Here is a 20,246-nt window from a genome sequence, read left to right as displayed (position 1 = left end):
TTTAGGTGTGTCTCATGGGCTGCAATGCCAGTGGAAAAATCTAGCTGAGAGAAAGGGGGAGTGCTTCTTGTGCTGGCACCCTGGGCAGACATCAGGGTATGCCAGCAATGGTAGTGCATCAGGAGCGTGTATTCCACTACAGCCTGAGCTCAAGGAGAGAGGGCAGCACCTTCTCTCTCTTCCCTCGAGGCAGCATGAGCCATTGTATAGCTAAGTGGAAAGCTGCTTCATGGAGTGGTTCTAGGTAAATGTTTATCACCTTTTCGATTTTTTTTTGCTGTTGTCAGGTGAGGTGTCTGCCAGGAGAGTGCTAGTGGGAAACAGAAGAGATGTATGCACACAAAGGCAGGGGGGAGGCAGCGGTGGGGCTGTGCTCATCCAGAGCAGTGTAAGTTGGTGTGGAGGAGCACTTTCAGTTAAGAGCTGTGGTCAGGTAAAGGAAAGAAAACTCTAATAAACCCCTGGAAAAATTGGTCTTATGGAAGTCCAGATAAATGACATCCGTAGCCCTTCCCTTATCTACTGATACAGTTACTCCATCGTAGAAGGCCACTAGGTTGGTCGGAGAAGATTTTCCCTTGGTGGAATTGTGCTGGCTGTCTCAAATCACCTCCATACCCTCCATTGCTTTAGAAACATCATACACTTGGCTAATGTTTTGTTTTAAGGAAAAGGAAAGACAATCCCAAGACAAATGGGCCGTCTGGACAAGAGCCACCAGGATTGAAGTCAGGACTGAGCAGTAACTGGGGAAGGGTAATTCTGGTAGTGGGAGACCCTGACCATCTACTCAAAACGGACCGCAGACTCAAATGGAAGGAAGAACTGCACCTACACACTGATTATCATGAGAAGGGAGCTCTATAGCTAACAAATACAGGGTTGAAGTCTAATTAACAAAAGATTTATGTAATTTGTAAGCAAGGAATGCTGATGTTGTTAAAATGTATAGTGTCAAGTTTTCTGATCGGTAAGCCAGCCTTTCGTGGGTCACCATCTATGTCCCTACGTTGTGCAAACTAGAATAAAAATTAGAAATATCTCGCTGCGGGCCGGTTAACGACCCGCGTTCCGGACAGCACCCGGGGGCGATGACAGCGAGCAGGGACAGAGCCCTCTGGCAGTTGCACGGCCACCGGCTGAGAGCAGGTCCCCCGCGGGACCCTGCCCGGGCACCCGCGGCCCCGGCTGTGCCCGTTCTCTTCTTCCGCCTCCGCCCCGAGGCGGCGGCTGCGCGGGGCGGCGGCGGCCCGGAAGCTCTTTGCGCTACCGCCGCTTCCGGGGCGGCTCGGCCCGGTCGGCGCGGCCGCGGGGCGGACATTTCCCGGAGCGGAGCCGCGGCGCCTCCTCACCGCCGGCGGCCACAGCGGGCGGGCTCCTGCGGCTGGGCTGCGAGGCGGAAGAGGCGCCTGCCGCCGCCGCCGGCCCCGCCGGCAGGATGTTTTCCTTCTCCACCGTGCAGCCCCAGGTGAGCGGCTGGCGGGGCGCTCCGGCCCGGTGCCGTGCGCGGCTTGCCGCGCCCCGGGCCCGCTCCCGGCGGGGGCTCGCTCCGTGTCCGGGCGGAGGCGCTCGGAAGGCCCGGCGGCTGCGGGCAGCGGCGGGAGGAGCCCGTTCCTGCCTGCCACGTTCCCGGGGCTTTGGGCGTCAGCGGGGCCGCAGCTGGGAGAGGAGCGGGTAGGGGCTACGGCGGTGTGCGGTCCGCATCGAGGAAAAAGATACATAAATGGGGAAGAGAGGGACGTACAGTCAAAGCTTGTAAAGAGTAAAAGCGTTCTGAAACGACGAAATAACCTTGCGTGGCGCTTTTTAGTGTCTGTTTTTGTAACAGAAGCAAGGGGTGGTGACGTGTTACTACGGTTAAACTGTGCTTTTAATTTTAACGGGTTCTTGTGAAAGCCAAGAGGAAATGACTTAGAGGAGTTAGTGGAGGGAAAACCGTCGGTAATTTGTTACACAGGACAGTCCGAACGCAATCAGGAAGGCACATTTAATTAGGCAGTGAGTCTGATGGGACTGGTGAGTTTTATGGACTTTGATCTGAACCAGTGGTTTCAGTTTTATTTTTAAGTTTTTATTAGTGTGTGATAGACTATAGGATTTTGTTGTTCTTTCCACACGTGGAGAACGTGTTTAAAGCTTTCATTAGAGTAGTGAAATGGAAGAATTTATATGTTTCTAGGGAGGTGTCATTTCACCAGAGTGGGAAATGCAGACGGGAAAGTTTGGTTAGTGGTTGGAATGTTGGCTTTGACCTCTAGAGGCTTTATGGTATTACCACAAACTCTGAGTCAAATTACAGTTTTGTATTATTAATTATGAAGCAGTTTTCATGTCTCACAGCATTGTCTCTTTTGATCTGCTGTCTAGTCAACACACAGATGGTAGTCCTTGCAGGAGGACGTTCATAGACATCCCAGTTGTGCTTCAATTGCTGAGGCCAGGGTTGTGTCCCTGCTCCTGGGACGTGTACAGCGTTTGAGGAGGTTTGGAACTGCTGGGGTTGTTTGTCCCATGTGTTCGCAAGAGATGGAGTTGTGTCAAGAGGAGGAGCCCTGATACGTGGTGCACCTGGACTTCTGTACTGATTCCTGAGGTGGAGTTGGCTGAATGCTGCTGAGCTGCAGATTTGACTGTGTGCTTTGTGGAGTTTCATTTTGATCCTTAAGCTGAAAGTGTGATCCTAAGGAAGAAAACATAAAGGCAACATTTGGGAATGGCTAATAATAATGCAAGAAAAAGTACAGATAATTCAAGTTATAAAAGTATTGCTTTAGAGATGAAAATACGAGTTTCTAATCTGTCATACATGCTTAAACTTTCTCTTTTTTTCTCTTTGGAAAGAGGTATCGACTAACACTGTGGTGTTGAAGATAATGTGGTTTATAATTAAGTCCTCGTTTAAAAGGCAGTGTACAAGATACACTGTTATAAGTTAGAATTTGGAACAGAAATATATTTAAATAGTTTAAACAAGTTTAAGTCCTTATCTATTGTTTTCCAGGCTACTGTTCCTCTGAGTCACCTTATCAATGCCTTTCATTCACCAAAAAACTCCACAACTTCTGCCAGCAAAGCATCCATACAGCCTGTCCAGAGGGACACCTCCCCAGAGCATGATCCTCAGAAGAGTGAGGTACAAAAAACCTTTTGGAAAAGTGATGGTTTTACTGGCATTAAATCTGAATAATGTAATTCAATTGAATGTAATATTTGACTGGTCTGTAGAATAATATAATATGAGTAAACAAAACAGGATGTTAACATGTTGAATGTATCCTTTTGGCAGAACTGCAGTCAGTCAGTGTTTTGCCAGTAAAGATCTTACAAAAATACAGTATTTCATTTTTAAAAAGAGCTGGTGCTTGTCTCAGTAATACTTTGCAAATGAGGAAGGGATTTGTTTTCATTTCCAGTTTAATAGTTCTTTCTGTAAAGTAGCAATAAGTTTTCTGTTAATAAACCCTATATTACCTTTTTATTCTGAGTTCTAGCAAGTCTGTGTCATTATCGCTTGTGAGAAAATGGGGACTGTAACTTAAGATGTGTTGAAGGTTTTTGAGAGATTAAGTGGCATGGTTTCATGTTTGGTTTTATTTTTCTGTTAAAATATCTTTCATTATCATTGGGTATTTCTTGCTTTTGACATTGAAAATTAAAACAGTGCCAAGTACTATTCGATATTGCCACTTCTCTTTCAACTCACTTCTTATGAGTTTTGTAGCTAAGCACTTTTTTGTGAGAAAAGCATGGAGTCTCTCAGTAACTGCAGAACTGTGGAAATTAGCATGGGTTGTACTGCTCACCACTGTGTTGTAATTCAGTTGTTGGGTTTTTGTGGGGTTTTTTTGTTTGTTTGGCTTGGTTTTTTCAGTCTGTATTTGCTTCTGGGGCTACTGGGAAATTTTTTCTTGAGGGTAATCTTACATAAATTTTTAACATTTATTTCTATTTTTCAGTCTGTATTTAAAAATTTGAGAGATCTGGGATTGTCTGATTTGAAAGCTAACCAGTTCAGAGAGTTGGTGAACAGGCTGCTTCCTGGCTACTGTACAGAAAGCAAAGTCTCCTCGCAGTGGCACACGTCATATGTCTCTGCTCAGTCCTTCTTTGAAAATAAGCATGGTATGTTTGAGTGAAGTGTTTGTGAGAGTTAAATTATAAAGGTGAATACAGTTATTCTTCAGTTTAATCTCTTGTGCTGTAGATAATTTGTAGTTAAATGTGTTCAATAAAGAGTATTGATGTATTCTTTCCTGTATATAGCTTGTCTCTGTAAACTTGAGAAATTTAGAAAATTCAACTAATTGTTTCTTTGGATTTGAGTTTGGTTGCTGTTAAACTTTTCTGAACTCAGCTCTATCTCTTAATGATGAGCCTGAGCTGTGAATATACCACCAGTTTATTTCATCAAGACATTAGATTTTGCTAATCTACTTACATTGTAGACATTCCCAGATTACATTTTTATCAATTTTTTACTTGAAGGAATGTGACACAAAGATGCTAATTAGAAAGGTATTCAAGTTAGCAAGCTGTTAATACTCCATGTAGAGTATTTCATTGCTGAAATAAACAAGAGTAGTTCCTTGCAGGTGAAGGTGTTTTGTTGGAATTAGTCTAAAATGAAGGAATACCATTGCAGATGCTTAAAAATCTATTAGAAAAAGAAGTATATAGCTGACATTTGAGATACTGTCTATATAGTACTGCATTAGAAAGAAGGAGTGTAAGGAATAATATTGCAGGGCTGCTATTAGAGAAAAGATTTTAAATTGCATGGTGTTGTGAGATACAAAAAAAATTAGCTCACTGACAATTGCCTGAAAGCAAATAAATACTTGGAAATGCTTCAAAGCTTTGATAGATGTTCTGGTAATTTGTTTAATTAAAGATGCCTGGAGTACTATAGTAAAATAGAATTAATATTTTAAAAACTAAAAAAACAAACTATGCAAGAAGTAATGTTGAGTTGCCATTTAAGACAGGGTGCATTTACACTTTGTTGTATCTTTTTGCAGGTTTTGTGGATGTTTTCAGTGCTTTACGCTCATCTTGTTTGTATGGACAACATCCTCATCCCCTCCAAAATTTCTGTTCAGATGTTCGGTGTTGGCCAGGTATAAAGCATTAAACTACACTGGTTTTAATCTCTACAGAATTTGTCTGTTCTGGAAAAGTATTTTTGGATTTGTTGTAGAGGCATCACTCAGGAAATACCAGTAAGCTTCCAGGAGAAACTTAGGTCGATATTAACACTTTAAATCATGAAGTTATTTTTTGCACTTGAGTAGTGTATTTCTGGACTTTAGTAATCACCATGTTGTTCCAAGATGTCAGTATTTGTGGATCGTAATCTCAAAAGACCACAGATAAACTGACTATTTTTGAATCAATAAATATGTTGAATCCAGTACTCATTCAGCTGAATTTTCTGAGGGATTTGGTGACTGGTGGCATTAGTGAAAACATAATGAACAGTTCAGGAAGTTCAGGTATTGTCCTAAATTCAGTTCTTCTGATGCCGCCTGTAGGTATATCTATGTTTATATCCTGTGGCAAAGAGAAATGCTGACAGTATGGAGATAGCCCACTAATGAGTCACAAGGAAGGGGCAGATTTTAAAGCATTTTATACAGGGGGGAAGCTGAAGGATCTGAGGTTTTAGCTAGCAGAATAAAAGGCAAGGAGTGATCCAATTGCTGTTGGAGCCATATCAGTTACCCTTCTCACATACACCTCAAAGAAGAGGCAACAATCCCAAGTAGGAGCAAATTAAATAAAACCTGTTTGAAAATTTTCACATTGAGAATGGTTAAGTTCTGAAACAGATCATGTGGAGAAGTTTGGTTATCTTAATCCTTGGAGATTTTCAAAACTGAGCTGGACAAGGTCCAGCACTACCTGATCAAATGTTAGACCTTTTTTGAGCAGGGCTCAAGGGTCAGCTGCAGAAGTTCTTTTTATCTGGTGCCGTTCTAGAACAACAAATAGCTTAGTGAAACCAATCTAATTGACTGGTGTTGCTGTTTATTTTAAAATATAGTAGTAAAAGACTAAAAACTTTCTCTTGTGGTAAAATGTCCCTCACAAGGTTTTTGATGTGGTAGGAGAGAACTTAGGGTATCATTAGCTCACTGTGATTAAAGGGTCTCATTTCTTTTGTCACTAAGGAAGTTAGCAGTACCCTGAAACCATTCCAGTTCTCCTCAGGGCATTTTACCAGCAGAGCTCACAAAGCATTATTCCCATCCTTCTCCATTTGCTTCTAAATGTTTCATTTTTTGTCAGCCTGCCTGGATTTAACTGTCTGAATGTCTCCTCTTCCCTGAGTTGGCCAATTAGCTGTAATTTACAACATGAACCTAGTTTATTTTAACTTGAAAATTGATGTGAAACAGAAGTTTACTTGCCAGGTCAGATGACAAATAGAGTTCATGATTACATAACTATCCATTTACAGTACAGTGGATATGTTGAGAAGATTATATTCCATATTCTTTCACATAATAGTTTCAGAAATTTCTTAAGACTTTTTTTTTTGTAGTGGTAGTAATGATTTGGTTTTAACTTCTATTTATTCTTACTACATAAAGTCTACATACAGACACGGAACTTTAAGACTCTGAGATCAAGATCAAGACGTCTGCAGTCAACATCTGATCAATTCACAGAACCAAAAAGTTCACTTTCTTCAATTTTGAAGGTAAATATAAGTAACATTAAGTTGTTTTGGGCTTACTCAAACCAACTCTTTCTCTTGACTAAACCTTCAAAATTTACCACGGTTATTTTCTGGTAATAAAATAACCAGAATGAAAGTATTTCTTAATTCTAAAACTTGAGCTAATGGTAGTGTATTGTTTTTTTCTTATTAATGCATATATTTGTTCCATATAACACCAATTATTTGAATTTTTAGGAGATCAGTTTCAGCATATAACTATGGTTTTAACTCTAAAAATTAAATTCTTTATTTTCTGTTTTATAAAACAGAATATAAACTAAAAATAGCTTCAAGTTAAAGGAATTATTTCTTTAAGCAGAAATACAGCTAGTTCAACATACAACATGTGTGTTTTCAAGTCATCAGATAATTATCCAAAGCAGTAACGAAACCAAGTTAACCTGGGTACTCTTTGCTTCTAATTGTTGATTGTACAGAAGTCAGGCTAACTAAGGCTTTTCATTTAGCTGGGTGTGTAAATCATCTTTGAACTCTTCCCTTCTTCTAGGCATATGTGGTTTATTTCATCTGGGGACTAGGTGTACTGTAGATGAAGATAAAACCAGAGCTAGCTCCATGCAGTGCTGCTCTGAAATTTGACAGGGCATATGAGATGTATTTGCTTCAGCTCCATCAAAACAATACTTGCAAAGATATTTTGCAATTGGAAATAAAGCAAGAAGCTTAAGCTAACAAGTCCCACTGAATACAGTGAACAAAGCTGGCTGTGTGCAGATCTGTCTTAGGTTGTGTTTTCAGTTTGGAGCTGGGATCCAGGAGGGCTCCAAAACTGATTTGCTCAGCAAGAATGGGAATACCTGTGCTCAAACCATGGGGATTACACACTCGAGCTACTGGCCTGTACCCTCTAACTAACCCAGTAGCACATGAATTATATGCTGTTGTAATTTTATTTTTTTCCTATCACCCATGTTGGCCAGGTGGTAAGTTAACTGTTTATGAAAACTTGGTGTATACTAATACTGCTTTGGAAAACATTGCAGGGTTTTATCCTGAGAAAGCTACGAATTGATGTTGAAAACTTAGACACACTCATGAAAACAAAAAACATCCCAGAGGCACACCAGGATGCTTTTAAAACTGGTTTTGCAGAAGGCTTTTTGAAAGCACAGGTATTCCTGCAAAAAACACTTGGTAAGTTGTGTTAATTCACATATCTTGTCTTTGAAATCAGAAAGTAGTTTATTTTAGCCCATGTTAAATATGTTTTTATTTTCTTTTACAGATTCCTTAAGAAGATCACGTTTGCTTTCTTTCTTTCTCTTCGTTCTTTGTTTTTATCTTGCTATATATTCATCATTTTTACCTGGGAAAGGTTCCTTTTCTGATGCTGGTTAGTTCATGTTTTTTCCACACTGTTTCACTTGTGTTGTTTCTTCCAGCAGGTTTAGCATAAATTACATATGTTTTGACATTGTGATTGGTTTTTATTAGTACACTGAAAAGTTATCCTAAGAGTTATTTACTGCTTCTGGCTACAGCCTTTCAGATGACAGTGCGACAAAACGTTTATGAAAACAAAAATGTTCTGTGTCAGTATAATTACTGTATTTCTTTTGGTGAAGCAGTTACATGGAACCAGAGAAGTCAGACTGGTCACCAGTTAGGTATTTGACTTTCAGTTTAGATGATGTGTTACCTAGATCAGCTGTAAGCAAGATAGTTTGAATTTTCAATCTGTAATCACAGCCTAGTTTATAGCAACTAGGAACTTGCATTGCTAAATTGCCATCTTGAGAAATCTCTTGGAAATAGTGGAACAATCAAAAGGCTGAGGTAACGTAACCGGAGATGTTCAACTTGATGCTAAGTTATCACCTGGGTCTCAAGAAAGTTAGGATATGTATAGAAACATTGAGGGAGAAGTTCTGGTTTTGTGTACATGCTTCTGGATCAGGAGCTTTCTGTACTACATGTGACTAAAAAGCATATCACTGAATTAATTGCAAATATTTTATAGATTTTTTGAAACATAAATCTTATTCCTGCTGGACAGTTGTAAATGAACACATGCCCTGTCAAAAGGGCAGGTGTAAGGTCAGTGTCTTACTGGCATGTGTTCAGGTACAGCACTCAGTCTTGCAATGCAATGACTTTGTGTGTAAATTTGTTGTTCGTCATCTGCTGTTTGCTCTTAGTACGCTTTCGAACATCAAGTATCTTTGATGCAGCAGTTGATCCAATCCAGCTGAAAAATGTCACCTTCGAACATGTTAAAGGGGTAAGATCAAAACTAAAATGTGTGCAAGTTCTTGTTTTAAGTAATCCTTGTGAGTCTGATGTTTAGCTTATCATTATGGATGTCTTAGTCTGTTCAAGAAATTTCTTTGTATGAAGTGAAGCTTTATATGCATTGACCACTCCAAGGTGAAGGAAGGCTTTAACCACTCTTTTTCTACTTTGTTTTTGTGGAATTCAATACCTCATAAAAGATGTACTCTACTTGTTGAATAACATTTTTAAAGACTATAATAGCAAATGGCAGACCATAAATATCAATATTAATCTACCTTTTGCAGAAGTTAATTGGCATATGAAGATGATAATGCCATTTGGTCGTTTGTCTCTTAGTACCATCTCTTTCAGGCAGTGTTATTGGGACAGGAGATAGGGAGATTCCCAGAAAGAAATGGGCATGTCACTGCTGATAGGATACCTCTGTTTTTTCTGTGCAATTTTTCTTTTACTATTAGTGGCAAAATGAGGACCTCCCTCTTTCCTTCCCCTTGGACAAATAGATATAGTCTCCTTTTAATTAAAAAGACTAATATTTTGATTTGGAATTTTTGATTTTGTGTTTATTTCTTTGTTCATACCTGGTCTTGAACTGTTTGGTTGTTCCTTCAGTGTTACTGAGTTTAATGTTTACTTAGTCCTGCAAACAGTTTTAGGATAGGTTGAATTAAATATTGGTATCCACACAAATTCTGTGGTACACTTTAATCTTTTTCTGTTTGTATTTTTTTTCAATACACAATTAGGGACTTAATCTCTAATAGAAAACTTACATACAAAAACATGCAGTGTTTTTTAAATGCTTATTTTGTGGCATGTTTTTCATGTATAGGTTGAAGAAGCTAAGCAGGAATTGCAAGAAGTTGTGGAATTTCTGAAAAACCCCCACAAATTTACTGTATTAGGAGGTAAACTTCCAAAAGGTAAGAATAATTGCTCAGCAGAAGTTAAAAACTTACGTAGCCATAGCTGTGAGGTGTGTTCTGTACTGACTACTTTACAGCCTAGTTTCTTACTATTTCTTCATGTATTATGAAAACTAAAATTTTGAGGTTAGACAAAATTTACTGTGCCTTCTTCAGTTATTGAACTAATAAACAGTAGTATTTTGTCCTGTAAAGCAGGAGGGTTTATTAACTGAACTCTTAAAAGGTCTTTCTTTCTTCCTTATGGCTTTTAGCACCTTTAGTGCCTAACTGCTTTAGATAGGTCAGAAACAAATGTTTTTATGTAAAAGGATGATTAAGATCATAGTGGAAATCCACATAAATCTGAAATGCATAGACCTGAGAAATCTGTTTCCTGTTAGTGCTCTACACTGTTTAAAGACAGTTACTTGGAAGGATTTAATTAATAAAAAAAAATCCACAGAAACAGCCAGGAAAATGTCAGTTTGAAGCAAACACTATTAGGGATTCAGCTGCTAAACTCAACATTAAATCTGCAGAATATTTCAGGCTTCTGTTTTGATGGTCTTACAAGTCCTTGTTGTTGTTTAAATATGGATCAAATTGTATCTAGATCGGTTCCAGGAAGCTCCTTCAGACTGGCAGTAATGAGCACTTCCTGAAATGGGATCTTAACACCTTTTGGGAGCCAAGTGTACATTATTTCCTCTAATGCATGGAAGAAACTACTCGTATAAGAAGACTGTGTGGATGTGATGGTTTTGTTGGGTTTTTTGTTTGTCTTCTAGGCATTTTGTTAGTTGGACCACCTGGTACTGGCAAGACGCTCCTTGCGCGGGCTGTGGCGGGGGAAGCCGATGTTCCGTTCTATTACGCGTCCGGCTCTGAGTTTGATGAGATGTTTGTTGGGGTGGGAGCCAGTCGCATCCGGAGCCTCTTCAGTAAGTTAAATATTCCTGGGTTTGAAATCTTTTCACGTGTAAGATTAATAAGTATTCAGTGTTGTTTACAAGGCTTGATTAGTTACAATTCTGGTTACTGGAAAGTAGTCATGTATGAGACAAATAAAGCTTTAATTGTGTAGGTAAATGTCCCAAATCTGTGAGCATCAGTTAACTGTAACTTCTTCCTACCCATCGCATGAAATGATAGCTAAACTTATAACTGATTTTACAATGGTCCCAGAGAGAAGTAGTAATTTAATTAGAAATATAATGTTCTATGCACTAAATTGAATTGTAATTTACTTAGTCATATATAAATTTTAGAAAATTTTAATTGTAAATGTAAGATGAAAAAATTGAGTTAACCTTCTCAATTACTGCCCTCATATTTAGATTTTTTTTACTCTGAATTAAAGCTTTATGGCATCATGGCATGGTAATAAGCTGACATTTCCTTTCGCAGACCCATCGGCAGGATCACAAAACTTTCAAAACTAATGTTTAGATTTATGCTTTCACAGAAGAGACTTCCAATTTTAAGTGTGAAAATATTATTGGGGAAGAGAAAATCCAGCTTCCCTCTTAAATGGAAGATTGATAGGGTCAAATATATACAATTTACAAAGTAGTTTGCATTTGTAGAAAAAATGTGAATTTACATGGATAGGGTGCAAAATATAGTACATGTAGTACCTTAAAAATGCATTTCCTACTGTTGACTACAGAAGTGTGGATGCCTGACTGGTATATCAATATTAATGTTACAGATATGTCTAGGTGGTAAAATTAATTGCATCCTGGTATGCATCTACCAATCGATGGTCTTCATGCTTATTACAGCATTTTTATTTTGTGTTTTAATACCTGTAAACTTGAGTGTGAGCCCTTCATTGTAAAATAACAAGCAAGTTCTATTAAAGTAAGTTAGTGTTGAGACCCATCAAGTTTTATATTGTTTTTATTTAATAGGCAAATATTCTCTACCCAAGACTATAAAATAAATTCCTGTAAGAAGTTCATACAAAATAGGACAATTTCATAGTTTATTTTACTAGTGATTTCTTGTGGCCTGATAAGAATAAGCTGATGAGGAAATATATTTTGAAATGGCAAGATACAGAGAGTGAAAGTTCTCTTTCGTTTTTTTTAGGCTAAAAGCAAGACAGTTTTTGTGATGTCTAATAGAACACTCTATAATTCAGGAATAACAGAAACAGTAGAATCCTGAACTACCTGATAGACTGTCTGTTCCTTTGTATGGTTCAAGGTTCCTTCTGCTATTTTCCTTTTGTCAGGGGAAGCAAAAGCAAATGCACCTTGTGTTATTTTCATTGATGAATTGGACTCTGTTGGTGGGAAGAGAATTGAATCTCCAATGCACCCCTATTCAAGACAGACCATTAATCAACTCCTTGCTGAAATGGATGGGTAAATATATGAATTCTGAGGGCACAAAAGGTGCTTGACTGACTGGTATTTTGGATATGTGGATGAGCTTTTTGTTAGCAGCTTTGAAGTTTTGTGTAATTTTTTGTAATGCTTTTAAGGATATATATTTAATATGCTTTTATGACTGTTTTCTAGTACTGCCAACAATAGCATCAATGGACTTACTGTAAAGAATATAGAAGCTTTTGGGTTGTATTTGCACAACAGCTGCAGTTTATTTTAAATAATTTGTAAGTTTTTTAGCCTGATTATATATCTAAAGGAAGAAGTTCAACACAGAGATTGGACCATGTTTTTAACCAGTTGCTGAATTTAACATTGTCATTCTTAGATCACATGTTTTAGTGTGAAAGCATGTTTTTGACTGGCCAGTAAGGTCAGTAACAGTAGTTATTGACAAAATTGTAAATTCCGTGTCCAGAAAAAAAATAAATCACAATTTGTTTTCCACACAGCTTTAAACCAAATGAAGGTGTTGTTATTATTGGTGCCACAAACTTCCCTGAAGCATTAGACAAGTGAGTATAATTCATTGCTTGTTTTACAGACCATATAGTAAAAAACCCCTGCAACAAAACCAAAGTTGCTTGTGAAAATCTTCAAGTAATGCAGTGTCATAGCTGGAGTTCTCCCTCTTAAAAAGGATGTATGTTGACTGGTTTTTGGCATTTAATAGGTTGCAGAGTTAAATAATGCAGAGAAATAATTAATATGTTTCTAAACATTTGAAATTTCTGCAAACTTTTTGCAAAATTTTCAAATGCAAAAAATACCCTTTAAAATTAGTTGTCAATAAATACCTTTAATCTGTCTTTTTACAAGCAGATAAGAAAAACATATTCTTTTCATATGTGTAGATATCTTTAGAACCAGAGTGAATTTTTGTTCCTTGATATACATTAGTAAGTTTGCTGCCCTATTTTTGAGTCAATGTACTAAATTGTCATTTCCCTTAGTGCTCTAATACGTCCTGGTCGCTTTGATATGCAAGTTACTGTTCCCAAGCCTGATGTAAGAGGTCGCACGGAAATTCTGAAGTGGTACCTTAACAAAATCAAGTATGACCCATGTAAGTAAATATTTTACTGTAGTCTCTTTTTACGTAACAGATTTTATACTGGATCTGCCCCCTCAGGTTAGTCCTTTTTCCATTAGCAATTGTGGCTTTACTGCATCAATAAAGAACACAAAAATTGTCTCCTATGTTGTGTTTCTCTCTGGTCCTTAAGAGTTCAAAGTGTCTTGAGAATTAGGCTTAATTTCTTTTAAAACTGATTTGTTTGTTTGTTATTTTTGTTTGTTTAATGCATCATTTTTTAATAGAATATGATTCTTGCTTAAAATTTCAGGAGCAATATGGACTCTAATAAACAAAATGGTTTTGCTTTGGTTTTTTTTCTTCCCCTACAGCTGTTGATCCAGAAATAATTGCACGAGGCACAGTAGGATTTTCTGGAGCAGAGCTTGAAAATCTTGTCAATCAAGCTGCCTTAAAGGCAGCTGTTGATGGAAAAGATATGGTAACCATGAAAGAACTAGAATTCTCCAAGGACAAAATTCTAATGGGTAGGATTTTATATGAAAGACATTAATGTATTACAATACACAGAGCTTTTCTTACATGATAAGGACTTTTATAGGGGAATAGAGAATTTTTTATGGTGTTGTTTTTCAGATTGTTGCACTGTGGCTTTTTTTTTTTGGTTGGGTTTTTTTTTTGTTCGTTTGGTTTTTGGTTTTTTGTTTTTTTTGTTTTGTTTGATTTGGGTTTTTTTTATAGTGGGGTTGGGGGGGGATTTCTTTGTTTGTTTGGATTTTTTTAACAAATAAAGTTTCCTATTAGTTATTCCTGAATAGAACCTTCTGAGACCAGACAGTAATATGTAAAATCTAGTGTAGAATACATTCTTTAAAATTTCATACCATTCTTAAAATTAAAAATGCTGCATGTCATACTTCAGCCTGGAGGGAAACACAGGCTTGATTTCTTATCCTTCCCTTACGGATGACCAGAAATCTGGAGCTTCTGTTTAACTTCTCACGTGGTAGCACAAATCTTAAACATCTTAGACATAACCATTATAAATCTGGTCTATTCATGCTTGAGAAAGGAAATGGAGTTTTTTCAGATACTTAGACTGCATTTTAAATCTACTACTTTAAAAGCAGCTTGTCTGTAGAATATGTTTGGGTCCATTTTTTAGACATTAAAATCTGACTCGTAAACATTTTGCGCTTAAGTGTTGGTTCCCTTTGATCACATGCTGTTCCTTGGCTGCTTTGTGTCCTGTTTGAGTTTATGTAGGGTGTGGATTGTGGTGGCCAGCTGTACAAAAAAGGTGTATTTAATGTTCCTCTGTTTAAGGACCTGAACGTAGAAGTGTAGAAATTGATGAGAAGAACAAAACCATCACTGCTTACCATGAGTCTGGACATGCTATCATTGCCTATTACACCAAGGATGCCATGCCGATCAACAAGGCCACAATCATGACACGAGGGACAACACTGGGACATGTGAGTGTTTGTTCATCCATTTTTTAGTATTTTTAAATTTTATTTAGTTTATTAATGCTTCTTTATTTAGTTTTATTTTTGTGTTGGTTTGGTGGTGCAGAAGAATTTGTAACGATGCTATGTGCTGTTATTTGTTAATGAATATTGTAGTCTGTAGAAATAGTCAGTTATGAGCAGTCTCTTGGAAAACCCAAGGTCATCTTTTCTGTGTGATAAAAAGCTTTCTTTCTTAATTTTTTAATAAATTACTGTACACTGGTATAACAGTTCACATGTACAAGGAAAGAGAAATATAACTAAGTTTCATTCTGCTGCAGTTGAAATAGCACCCAACAGCAAAATTTTGAAGAACACCTAAAGGACTGGGAGGTAGAAACTCAACTGTACTTTTAATCCTTTTTTAGGTTGTTCTTTGTCCAGTTTGGCTTTCTTAAGCTTCATTGGTTACCTGCCTTGTTTTTTCCATAGATATCCATAAGTTTTTCTATTTTACTTGTATCTACCAAGCATTTGAACAGAAAAATAATAATTCTATTATGTCTCTTCCTGTTGAACTTTTTCAAGTTGATGTGCTCAGTTAATGAAAACCACTGGTCTGAATCATCTGGGCAAGTTGATTTGTTCTGTTTCTCCTGGCAGTAGTTGCTCACATTGATGGGGTGCTCAGGGTCTGAGGAGGCTGTTTCAGTGGTTCCACTCAGTACCTCCAAGCAGTCCTGATAAATGCATATACTAGAGGCATGCCAGAGCATGCAAAGTGTTACATAAAATCTTTATCTGCTTCAGATATAAACAAGAATATTTTTGAGATTACTTCAGTACTTCTTCAGTTTTTGTTAGCTGACCACAGTTCTGTACCTTACAGGTATCTTTGCTCCCAGAAAATGACAGATGGAGTGAAACTAGATCCCAGTTGCTCGCACAGATGGATGTCTGTATGGGAGGAAGAGTAGCAGAAGAGCTCATATTTGGAAGTGATCACATCACAACAGGTCAGCTAATTGGTAGTTAAAAGAGGTTTTGATCAAGGGTGTGGGCTGGCACGTTTAATGTGGTTTCAGTAATGTAACTTAGATCTGTTTGCTCTCAGGTGCTTCCAGTGATTTTGACAATGCTACCAAAATTGCAAGACTGATGGTGACTCGATTTGGAATGAGTGAGAAGGTAGTATCATCAAGCCTTTTATATTTATATGGAGTAAAACCAAGTTCTGTTCTCTAGCTAAAGCCTCTTTGTCTGTCAGTGATCTTTGAGATTAGGGTAAGTAGTTATCACAAAAGGAGTAAGCTTTACGACCTGGTCTGATATAGAGAGCTCAACTAGAAATCTGTATATTGACAGTTAAAAAAAATACCTCGCAGGATTTTTACTTTAGAATTGCCTTGAAAATCTCAAATATCTTCAGGAAATAGTTACACTAAAGCCAGACATTTTGGAATTGAGGATAATTCTGAGTCTGGGAGGGCAAAGGAGGTAACAAAAGTGAGTTTTCTAGACTTTAGAAGCTTCTTTAGTCATGTTGATTGCTTATCAAGTATTAATAGTCTAGGCATTTTGTTTTGGTTTTTAAGTCAGAAAGCACCTAATTAGGATCTGTACTGTGACCTATTGAAACACAGTTGATGGATAGACTTGTTTTGCTTCTACTTAGAGCACTACAGCAGGCATTTGACTCATGATTTTATTTGCATGCAGAAGCAGTAGGTGCTGAAACTCCTAGAGAATTTTATGTGTATGACTGCAACAGTAGCAAGATAAAGATATTTTTGTTGTTTTTTAGCTGGGTGTTATGACCTACACTGATCCGGGGAAAGTCAGCCCGGAAACCCAGTCTGCAATTGAACAGGAAGTGAGGACACTTCTACGGGTAAGAGCCTCTCCCCCTCCACTCTCATATTCTGAGATCAGTTGAACACCTGCTTGATTGATTACTTCATTTAAGTCGTGTATACTGGTGAAAATACACCAGTGGATGGAAGTATTCCCAAGTATTTAATGTAGCTGCAACTTTGAATCTCTGCATATCAAAACTTGTTGGTGATTGTCATGCACAAGTAGTGTTAATTAAGATGGTGGTGTTGGGCTCTTTAATATACTCTTTAACATTTGTATTTGGTCAGGATTTGTATTTTTCCTATTCAATTCACAGAGAAAGTCTGGCTACAAATTGTTTTAGAACAGATGTGGATGTTTTATGTTGCTTTCACATTTCATAACTCCCAAGATAAGTAATTTTGTATAAAATCACAGGAATGGCCATAGCAGATCAGCATGTTGCTTCCAGTATCCTGTTCCTCACAGTGATCAGTGTCAGATGCTTGGGGAAATTTGTAACATTTGATAATCACTGAACTTCCTGATCACTGTTCTGGTAAACTGACTTAGTTTGGTACGGGCAGGAGGATTACTTGTAACATTTAAATGAGTAACACTTTTGCTGTAGTTGTTTTTGAACTGATTTGGCCTTGTGAGAACTACCAGGGTAGAACTGAAAGTTGAAGCTGGTAATGCTGGCAGTGCACATCAACGTGCAGCAACTGGTGACTTAGTGTAGCTGGTAGCTTTCAGTTTTCTAAAACTACATAGTGTTTTGAGTTTTATAAATATTTAAAGATGATTGTCTTTGAGGAAAAATCTGTGAATGCTGTAACTTTGCTCATAATGCAAAAAAAATTGTTATAAAAATCAGGAAAATTTCAAATCTATTAAGTCTTTTCTAAGTCATATGTAACAATACTAAGATTTATCTCAGGACTTTGTTTTTAGCCCTACTTGTGCAAAATGCACAGGTGGCATAAAGTGTTTGGTTGCTTTTCATTAGTTATGCCGGCTGTATTTTAAGGCTTTGTGAATCGGGAGCTGTGCTAGCTTTGAAATGTAAGGCACAACTTTAAATGTTTGTCTCAAGCTGTATTTACCTGGAAACAATTTTTAAAGTGAGATCTTGCTGTTGTTCTTGTTGTAAAGTCTTAAAATCTCCTTCTACATGTTCTTCAAATTAGGACTCCTATGAGCGAGCGAAGAACATCCTGAAGACTCATGCAAAAGAACACAAGAATTTAGCAGAAGCTTTATTGAAATATGAGACTTTGGATGCCAAAGAAATCCAAATTGTTCTAGAGGGGAAAAAACTAGAAGTAAGATGATAACTTCTGGGATATGTAACTGATAATTTGAAGAATGTACATCTAGCAATGCAGTAGTCTTACGCAGCATAGCCTTTTTTTCTCTTCCTGATGTGTGTATGGCATTAGTGTCACTTTAATATTAGTCTGTCTCTTGTGAGCTTCTGTTACTCATCTATTTGTTGTGTCTCATCAGAATAAGACACAAAATAAAGCAAGTTCCTCATCCTCTGCTCCTTATACTCTTCGCACAAGAAGTTATTCAGAAGGATAAATCTCAGGGTTGAATTCAGCATTTTGATTCAATCAAATGTGTTGAAGCTGAGCAGAAAAACATGCAGATCCACTGGTGTGTGTTGGCACAGCTTCCTGGGCCGTGCTGCTACATGTGTGAAGTGATACCTCACAATGTGTGCTCTGGGATGTTATGGAGAGCGACAGACTGAGATGTAAAGCAATAGTATGTTGTGTAGCTATTGCTCATACTCTGTTTGAGGTTAGAGATCACTGTTAAAGACTTCTTATTTAGAAATGTAACAAAACATCTCAAAGAATGAACAAGCTGCATGGTAGGAGCACCGTGCTAGACAAAAATGTTAGTGGTCATGTTTCCAGTACTCTTGGAGTTAAAATACACATATGTATGGCTGGGAGAGAAATTGCAAAAACAACAGGCTAAATGTGTCTAAGCCTCTTTGGACCATGTTTTGGGTGAAACTATAGCAGGGATAAGAGAAATACCTGTGACCTCTGATGTGCTGCTGACAAGTTTCTTAAAATTTTTATTACTGCAGTAGACAGATGACAGTGCTTTGATGACAGTGCTTTTACACTGTTGGAAATTCTACAGAACTAGTTTCTATTAATACTGTGTATGGCGTTTGATAATCCAGCAGATAATCTCTTCGAAGAGGACAACGTCACTCATGGAAAAGTAATTCAGAAAATGTTTGAAGCATGTGTTGTTTCAAATAACATTCCTAGTTCTGTTCTATGGTAGAAGTAGGGAAATAAAACCTTTTCTTTCAACCCTTACAGAAACCTTGGGAAATTCTAAGAAAATACAAAAAAGGTTTTGAAAACAAGACTAGTTTCCAATCAAGTGGAAGAGATGACTAGCAATTATATGCCAGTATTCCTCTGTTCTCATGGAACTGGATTTTAGGAATAACACATCTTGATCACAATCCTTCTGCACAATCAGTTGTAGTGTTGTGGGATTACAAGCTTCTATTGCAGAGAGAGCATGTATTAGCATATTAATGTTGAGGATTACCATATTTGGACATTAAAATAGTTGGGCTGGTGCCAAGAAATGTGAATGGAAACTGGTAGCTACACCTAAAAGTAGAAGTAACATAGTATTTTAGAATTTTCTGAGTGTAATGCTTGATTATAACCTTGTTTTTTAGTAAGAGCACATGCTTTTTTTTTTCCCTCTCAAAAGAAGATCAACTTTCTTTTTTGCCTCTTTTTGTCAACTTACTATAGTGGCATCCTGCTCAGCGTGGGAGAACTTCCAAATATTATAAAACGGTATAGGAAATATCTAGGCTGACTAGTTACAGTTGTACATGTGTTTTGGAAATATGCCAATAGAAACAGAAGTATACTGCATATTTGACATCTGGTTTTGGAGTAATAAAGGTTAATTTTAATTATGCACATTGGTTTTCTTCTTATTCACTGTAAATTGCTATAAAATGTAATACCAAGTTCCCTAGTATGTAAATTGAGGTGTATGCAACATTTAAAATTGTAAATAAATTTAAGAATTATGGCAAAATTGCACTCTCTAAGTGAGATTTCTAGGGAATGTTCTCCCTAGAAATTCACACCTTTTTTCAATTGCTGCTTCAGTAGTGGGACTTGGAAGGGATCTTTTCCAGCTAAATAATGTGAATTTGCATTTAAGAGAAGCAAAAAATATTTTTCTTGTTTGAAGTTACTAAAATCTGTATTGAATGATCTTGTTTATGGGGGTAAGTTCTTGAAGTCCAACTTTTCTTATTCAAAAGCTTCTTGCTATATGCATAGGGATAGTATCAAAAAGAAAAAAAAAGTGACATATCATTGGGTCATGAAAGATTATTACAAGATTAGCCATAAAGTGTAAAGGGTGTCCTTGTTTTCTGGCCAACTTAACAGCACAAGTATTACTGAAGAGCTTACTGTCATTCCTAGTTGGTTTTGTGCGTGTAACGTGTAACATATTCCAAAGAACTTGTCTGTTGAGGCATTGGATTTGATGGCTCATGCTCTTGGGGAGCACCTGGGAGCTGGAGTTTCTCCTTTCATATTATTGGGCAGAGATAGGAGAGCA

At 37.5% G+C, this 20,246-nt stretch overlaps 1 protein-coding gene across 1 annotated transcript; it reads left to right on the top strand.

The window, feature by feature from the left end:
- Positions 1-1,258: 1,258 nt before the first annotated feature.
- Positions 1,259-19,590, top strand: YME1L1 (YME1 like 1 ATPase). The gene is made up of 19 exons (XM_030971697.1): positions 1,259-1,468; positions 3,002-3,133; positions 3,957-4,122; positions 5,019-5,117; positions 6,594-6,703; positions 7,729-7,879; positions 7,971-8,078; positions 8,884-8,966; positions 9,813-9,903; positions 10,677-10,829; positions 12,128-12,260; positions 12,737-12,799; positions 13,238-13,350; positions 13,692-13,847; positions 14,647-14,798; positions 15,664-15,790; positions 15,889-15,962; positions 16,579-16,665; positions 17,801-19,590. Exons 1-19 carry the CDS (start codon positions 1,439-1,441, stop codon positions 17,942-17,944), a joined length of 2,172 nt encoding a protein of 723 aa, XP_030827557.1. The 5' UTR covers positions 1,259-1,438; the 3' UTR covers positions 17,945-19,590.
- The last annotated feature ends 656 nt before the right edge of the window (positions 19,591-20,246 follow it).

Source organism: Camarhynchus parvulus, chromosome 2, assembly GCF_901933205.1.
Source record: "Camarhynchus parvulus chromosome 2, STF_HiC, whole genome shotgun sequence".
Lineage (NCBI taxonomy): Eukaryota > Metazoa > Chordata > Aves > Passeriformes > Thraupidae > Camarhynchus > Camarhynchus parvulus.
Note: the sequence above shows the minus strand (reverse complement) of the source record. Positions and strands in the feature narration are given on the sequence as shown.